This window comes from Vitis vinifera, chromosome 10 (genome assembly GCF_030704535.1).
Source record: "Vitis vinifera cultivar Pinot Noir 40024 chromosome 10, ASM3070453v1".
In the NCBI taxonomy this organism is placed as follows: domain Eukaryota; kingdom Viridiplantae; phylum Streptophyta; class Magnoliopsida; order Vitales; family Vitaceae; genus Vitis; species Vitis vinifera.
The window spans coordinates 17,345,479-17,353,751 of NC_081814.1; the positions used below are offsets into that span (position 1 = coordinate 17,345,479).

The window sequence follows — 8,273 nt, forward strand, 5'->3', positions numbered from 1 at the left end:
ATTTTGCAAGGTTGCACATGGGTTAGTGAACGACATTTCTGGATTGGGTTAATTAATTAATTAGACAATGTTATTAGGTTAATTAATCAATTAAGACCATTTTTAAGCTAGATTAAGTGACTCAAGACCTTAATGGGGTCAAGTCACATAAGCCCATTTGGAAACCCTATAAATGCCCTCATAAAAGTTAGGGTTCAAAGTTGATTATCTTTTTCCACCATCTAGAGAGAAAAAGAGAGCTTTAGCCTTCACCCTTTCAAGTACCCCACCATTTGGTGCCAAGAATCGAGTCAAAGTCATCAAGCAGAAAATTGTGGCTCTATGAGACTTTTGACCATGGTGATTTGATTTTTCATCGCATGGATTTGATCTGAGAATGTTCAAATCTGTTGTAAAGTTTTCTAAAACACTTTATAAATCTTATATGTTTAAAAGTGTGTTATTTACTTCCACTGCATACAATCTAAAGGTCTAGGAAATTTTTCAAGCTCCTAATCTATGTTTGGGATAAGAAATAGAGAGATTCAATATTCCTACAAACCCTACCATTATCGCAAAACAATGTCATAAGTAGTTCGACCAAGGGGATTACCCTAAGCTCTATGAGGAATTTCCTAATGCAAATAGCTTTCTTTGCAACTTCAAAAGTTGCAACATACTTGGCTTATAAAGTGAAGCCAACAATGTAAGATTGTTTCATACTTCTCTAACTAACAACCGCACCACCTAGAGTGAACACAAAATCAAAGGTAGTTCTACAAAAGTCCTTATCAGACTAAACGTTTGAATTTATGTACCCAATGTGTACCAATTCATCGCTATAGAACATAGGCATACAATTTTGGTTGTATCTAATGAACTTAATCTTAACTAAGATTTCAAAGGTTCCATTTAAACACTAATTTTAGTGTATAGAAATTATCACTTTTGTATCTATTATGCAAGTTGATTTAATTTTAGCTCCAATTTCTCCACTTGACTCACACTTGAGCTATAACTTAACACCATATAAGTTAGGTAACCATTTTCCAAAAATCTTACAACTTTTTTTATCACCTTTATTTTTATAAATTTATCAAACAATAAATGGTTAACCTTGTTAAATTGCTGCTAGGTATCTAATTTTGAGGCACTCTAATTGTCTCCTAATCACTAGGTTATAAAAGGCCTTTTAATTGAATCCTACATAAACAAATGACTCGAACAACAACCAAGTAAAGTAGAGAAAGATCGTTAAATTTTCAGCTACACAAAACTTGTGGATATAGCATAGAAATTGCACTATTGTTAGCCACCTTTAAGGTACTTTATGACTAGTTTAACATATTAATTACTCGATTAATTATGTCTCATAATTAAGTAAATAATCAAACCATTAATTGAGTCATTAATCCTTATTAGTACACTTAGGAAATCAATGTTAGACTTTCAATAATCTTTATGTCATTATAATTACAACGAGAAGCATAGATAATGCATTGAAAGAATTATTAAATAGAAAAAAAATGAAATTATTTTAAAAGGTTATAAAATTAAAGTAAAGTCATGTGTGGAACTCAATATGCATATTTATAATTTAGTTTTCATTAGTTAATTATAGTACTAACTATTTTGACAAACAAGATATTTAAATGTACTATTTTGCATTTAGAAGATATATATATATATATATATATATATTAAATTTAATTATATTATATGATTAAAAACAAAGTAAATAAATGAAAATGTGCAAGACAAAACGGCTAGCTTTTGAATTAATTATGAACATAGTAAGAGCAAATATTTCTCATATATAAGATTATAATTATTTTCATTTTACATTTACTACAAGTATAATTACATCATTAATAAATTAACAAGTATAAGCAATATAGTATTAGAAAAAAAATTCACTTAAGTGGTGTTTGATTTTTAACTAAATAGAAAAAGTCAAAATATTTAACTTTCTTTATTCAATTAAAAGAAAATTATTGATATCAACCAACATAAATAAAGTGAACTTAGTTTAGTTATATAGATTGATATCAACATATTTTGTTTACCACCTAAATACAAAAAAATAAAAATAAAAAATAAAATATTTTAATTTTTTTATTCAGTCAAAAAATAAACATCATCTTAATCAAATTGGAATTAGCTTGAAATTTTCAAATTAATTTATAATTATAAAATTAAAATAATTTATCAAAGAATTAATAATTAATCAAACATCATCACAAAAGAATTATTCTTAGTATATGAAAAAATACAAATTTTTTCATAGTTAAATATAAATATCATATTTACATTGAATTAATGTTCACCACAACTCCAAGACCCAATTGTGTTTGACTGAGGTGGTGTTTGTTTTTTTGGCTTTTTGCTGAAAATCATTTAGTTTTAGAATTTAGGTTGTTTGTTTTTTTACTTTTTCATGACTTATTATAAACTTTTTACTAAATAGAAAAAGTCAAAATATGTGGTTTTTTCTAAATAGAAAAAATAACACAATGATTTTTTTTATTTTTTAAAACTTAATAGAAATAAAATACTATAAAAACAAATAACCTAATATTTAATACTATTAAGTATTAAAGTTCTATTTAGAATTAAGTAAAAAAACAAACACCACCTGAGTCTTGTTCCATATCTTTTATTTACAAAGTCTTCTCTAATAAATGTTGAAATAAAGCCTATCTTCATTAATGCGAAAATTTTCTCTCTTCAAACTCCAACAGTTGAAATCAAGTCATGTCGCATCATCATCCCACCCATTTTTGTCATTGGCTGAAAAGGGCGGTGGCAAATGCAATTGGTGGTCCACGTTAAGCTTTAAAATTTATATAAATAAATATGGTATAAATTTGAGAAATTTTTTAAAACCTGAACATATTCAAATATTATCATGTCCTATTCCATCCTATTAGATGTAAAATTAATTTAAATTATTATTTTTATTTTTAATGTATATTTATAATAATAATAATAAATATTTTTTAATAAAACAAGTTATAAAAAATTATAATATTTTAATTAATTTTAAAAAAAAAATTAAAATTTTCAAAAGAAATGTTAAACTGAATCGGACAGATCGAGATGAGCATAAAACATTCGCATATTTATATTGTTTCATCCTGTCCTATCTCATTTAAAACTTTTAATAAAAGGGATGAAAATTATTTTGAACAGGTGAAATAGAGTTAAAATAGAGTTAAATTATTTTGAATAGATTGGAATAGGGTTAAAATAGAGCATGAGAGAGATGGAAATTATTTTGAATGGTCAAAATAAAGTTAAGGTAGAATTAACTTGTACGCAATCCATCGGATCACCATCCCTATCAACCACTAACTCTTGTAAAATATTTAATATTTGATACAAATTTTATTGATTTTTTTACTTAATTTTAATTATACTCCATCATTAATCATATTTAAATGTATATATTTATGGTAAGAGAATGCTGACCCTTACGAATGCTTAAGTAATAAATATTTAATAAATGTGTATATATGAATTGGGAAATATAGGAGTATTAAGTATGGCAAAGAAAAGGCCAAGCGGGTCAAAGGTGGCAGATTAATAAGGAGAGAGAAAGCAAACAGGCCCAATAATTGAGGAAGGAGGAAGAGTCCAAACGAGGCGCAGCAGTTTTTCCAAGTCTGAAAGCTTTTAATACAAAAGGATATGAAAGCATTAAATGCTTGTGTTTTTTTCTTTTCTTTTACTCCTCGATCCTCTTCTAATTGCAAACGTCTCTCTTAAACACCAACCACACCCACCTCCTCTTAATTGAAGCCGGTGAAAGGTCTATTTTCTTATTTTTCTTCTTTTTACCTACCTAAATTATTAATTTTACCAAATCATTTAAATCTCCTACTAACTCCCAACAATTAAATACATAAATAAATTATTAAGTTTGAAAACAACTTATATATAATAATTTGATATTTGATAATTTTTTATATATTAGATTTTATTAAAATAACTCATTATTTTTATATTATGCTAAAATGAATTCTAAATGTATTTAAAATATTTTTAATATAAAATACAAATTAGTTTCAATTAATTTTAAAAATAAATTAGATTTAAGACTTAATATAGCTCGAATTAATGGGATTTGGGTTAAAAACAAACACAAATCTATAACAAGATTTAAAACTAAAAAAAATTATTAAATTGGGTCTGAACCGAACTACAAAAATCGAACCAAACCGGCTTGTTTTATTTTATGTCGTGAATATCGAATTCTTCACGTTATTTACACCTATAGGTTGATGAGAACATATTTAAACATCAAATACACATGTTCAACTTTTAAGGTACTTGTACGGAATTTTAAAAGGCTTTGTCAAATACGACATTACAAACCAAATTTTAATTAAGTCAAATTATAATTATCCTTATCTTTAATAAAAAGATTTTAAAAATATAATTCTCAAAATATGACTCATTAATTGTACTTTCAACTATTCAAGTGGATTCTCAAATTTCCAAGACCAGACTCATAAAAGATTATACACGTGGAGTATATGACACCAACCATAGCGTATAATAGAGGGTCCAATTTCAATGAACTAATAATTACATATATATATATATATATATATATATATATATATGATATAAGCGCTGAACATAATCTCTATATATAGATTGGGATTGCATTTACTGATACTGATAATTGAATATATATTTATATAAGGTCATTACATCTCTGTGCATTGGTTGGTGCCGATGGCAGCAGAAGTCGGTACTCTGCTTCGCATCCTCAACGCCCGCAAAGAAGAAAAACTCAGAAACGAGGCCACCGTCCTCATCACCAGAGACTTGCTCGGCTCCTGTTCCAAGGCCGCATCCGCCGATCTGGATCTCGATTTGCAAGTCCCTACCGGCTGGGAAAAACGCCTCGATTTGAAGGTCTATTTTCCGGATTATTTTTCACAGATCTGCTTCTCTCTGTTGTTTCTCTACCGTCAATTTGAATTTGTTTTGTGATGAATGGAATTGTTTGTTTGTTTGTTTGTTTGCAGTCAGGGAAAGTGTATGTGCAGAGGTGTAAATCTCCAAGCCCTAAATCCTGGAGTGAAGAACCCGCGCTTCGAGATTTGAATGTTCCGCCGCTGAATCTATTGGAGGACAGTTGCCTCGAACTGAAGCTGCTCCCTTCCAGCCACTATCAGAGTGTCTGCACTCTCGACAAGGTCAAATCCGCTCTGGAGAGAGCAGAGAAAGAGGCCTCGAAGAAGCGGTCGTCGCCTCCGATGTCGCTTTCTTCGTCGTTGACGACCAGAGAAGAGGGAGATGATGAAGAAGAGAAGCAGTCGTGGTCGTTGTCTTCGACTTCCACGTCACCGGCGTCATCGTCGGGGATGTTTGCAGCGGGATGTCCAGTGTGCCTGCTGTACGTGATGACATATAGGAAAAACCCAAAGTGCCCTCGCTGCGACTCCATTGTTCCGTCTCCATCTGCTTTTAAGAAACCCCGAATTGATTTAAACGCATCGTTTTGATGTTTCACATCTACATGCAACTTTTTCCCAATATTTTTGGATGGAAGGCACACTGCTATTTTATGTAATTTTTTCCTTCCTTTTTTTTATCTTTCCATAAGATTAGGTTTTTTCTTTACTAAAAATCGTATTTAGTGGTAGGAGCCCTCTCTCTTCTGTAAATAGAAAAAAATGTCATTGAAATATTGAATTCGCATAATCTCTGTTATGTATTTAATATAGAAATGGATTTTATTTTATTATATTTGTTTGGCGTGGTTTTTTTTCTAATATTTGAAGTTGTGATTTAAATCTGAATATAGCATGATAGAACTCAAGGGCATTAAATGGTTAGGTTGTTTGATTTTTATTGGACTCTCAATAAAATGTTTATTTTTATCAATGACTCAATACATGTTAAAAACATTTATAAAATTAATATTGAAACATGAGAATTTATGTTCATGATAAACGTTTTATATTGATTATGTTTGTAATTAGTTAGAAAATTGATAATTAAATAATAATTTGGATTAAGTCTGAGAAAATATTAAGGGTCCGATCATTTTTTTTTAAACTTATTTTTAAAATTTTATTTTTTAATTTAAAAATATTTTTTAAAAAACAAGTTTCAAAAAATATGGATTTATTCATATTTTCTTTTTATATTTTAAAAATCATTGAATTTCTAAAAATTATTTTCTATTTCAATTAATTTTTAAAAATTGTTTTCAAAGAATAACAATCATATAGTAGTAAAATAATTTTTTATTTTTAAAAATGAGAAACTATTTTTAAATAGGATCTTAATTTTTTGCCTAATTGTTACTCCACCATTTTAATACTAATACTATCACCATCTTGATGGAAGAGTAAGGTCACAGGCGAGTGGGAGAGGCCGAATGCATTGTGCGACACGTTACTGATGCATTTGACAGAGAGCAGTGATGATCGAACAACTCTTTCTCCTTTATGTTCCCTGTTTCTTCAGTATTTCGTTGTTTTTTACATGTGTGCATTTGATGGGTGGAGTTGTTATTAGGTGACCTACCTGTCACAATATCATTTTTTGGAGTTGTTATTAGGTGACCCACCTGTCACAATATCATTTTTGAAGAGTATTGTCGGTGTTTAGTTTTGGGGCCCAGCTTAAGTTGAACCTCTACAACCATGTAAGTTGGGTTCATTCATGGGGCTTCCCCGACGAATTGTCAAACATTTTCTCACGTATCTTTCCCTACTTAGTTTCGAAGAGTTCATAACTCATTTCCATCCGAAAGTGACTTTAAAGGACATGGATACTCCCATTTTAATTAAATATGGTAGAGATGCTTGGGATTCATGTTTTATAGTCATGGAAGAGTATCGGCACCTTGAGTTTGACAATGTGACAACAAGGCCTCGTGGGACACCTTGCGTCTGTGATTGTCTATTAAGCAAGGTAAGGTAAAAACTGAGGCTTACAATGGTTCATATGAGGGCTTGGTCGTGGCTAGAGGTGTAACAAACATTGTTAGCATGCGAGGGAAGCACACAACATATGACACAACTCGACTTGGCCAAAATTCAAGTGTGGAATTTTGGGATGTAAAGGAAGCCTTGAGATGAGGTTTTAAATGGAATTTTGATTTTTCAAAATTTTCATGTTTTTAGAAAAATCATTGTGTCTCCTTAAACACCTATTATGCCTCCTCTATGGACTTTGAAAATCGTTTAAAATGCTCTCCTAGTGGGTGGGGGGGTGCATGACTCAAAGGTGGTAAGGATGACTCTAGTTAGGCTACACTAAAGGCACAACATGAGGGGCGTCGAACATGAGTAAGACACATAAATGGTTTTGCTAGCACACACACGTAGGTGATGCCATGGGGTGTGGTGTAGCCTATGAGCTCAACGATGAGGGTGTGACTATGACACACATATGAGCATGGTTGCCTTGGGTTGGATTAATCCGTAGGGTGGAACATAGCAATACATGAGCTAAGAGAGATCTTAACACCAAAGCATATTGCAAATATATATGTAGGCCAAGAGAGGGCTTGTCCCACACATGGGTTGTCTAAACATGCAACTAATGGGCTAAACGCACAGAAAAGATAACTAGACACTTGAGTGGGTTGATGCTTTTAGGCTTGACAACAAAGCATGGCTTGACACATGCGTAAGATAAGGGGGACTCTTGAGCATTGGAGCCGGTCTAAGTAAGGAAGATACCTTAGCATTAGGGCATACCCAAGTAAGGGGTTTCTAACAAGGGCTTAACACATGAGATAGGTGGCTCCAATCAAGTTAATCATTAGTTGGCAAGTAGACCAAGTCAATCATCAAGTGGCAAGCAATGGGCTAATTGGTTATTCCTAATATGATGTCATGGGTTGTTGAGCTAGAGAGCAGATGCAATTGATCAGGTTGCACACACTACATATGGCTAAGAGGTGGTAGTAGTAGAGGGGCTTTGAATAACTCACGGTGAATAACTCACGGGACACATGAAAAATGGATAAAGCAATGAGCTGACTAAAGATATTTAAATTCAAATAGGGTTGTTCTTATGAATGTGCTATGTAGTTGGTTGATGAAGCCTAGTAATAGATGTGTCTACCAGCTATTCAAAGCAATGAACTCACCAAAGTGAATGTGGGAGTCTTGCTTAAGAGAATAGGCCCAAAAATTCTTGTAAACTTTGTGAAGTAATACAAGTTAGGGAAAGGGTCATCCTATACATTCTCATATCGGAGAATGTAGGATGGCTTAGAGGGCATCTAAGAATCGAATATCTCAATAAATTAAAGGGAC

The 8,273-nt window shown here is 31.3% G+C and overlaps 1 protein-coding gene across 1 annotated transcript; it reads left to right on the forward strand.

The window, feature by feature from the left end:
- Positions 1 to 4,559: 4,559 nt before the first annotated feature.
- LOC100254564 (uncharacterized) lies at positions 4,560 to 5,742 on the forward strand. Its single transcript, XM_002278679.5, has 2 exons — positions 4,560 to 4,905; positions 5,019 to 5,742. Exons 1-2 carry the CDS (start codon positions 4,723 to 4,725, stop codon positions 5,496 to 5,498), a joined length of 663 nt encoding a protein of 220 aa, XP_002278715.1. The 5' UTR covers positions 4,560 to 4,722; the 3' UTR covers positions 5,499 to 5,742.
- The last annotated feature ends 2,531 nt before the right edge of the window (positions 5,743 to 8,273 follow it).

What these genes read in the sequence shown, in the direction of transcription:
- LOC100254564 (XM_002278679.5), top strand. Translation starts at nt 4,723, where the DNA reads ATGGCAGCAGAAGTCGGTACTCTGCTTCGCATCCTCAACGCCCGCAAA. An exon ending in AAAAACGCCTCGATTTGAAG is followed by an intron (nt 4,906 to 5,018) that starts GTCTATTTTCCG and finishes GTTTGTTTGCAG; the next exon opens with TCAGGGAAAGTGTATGTGCA.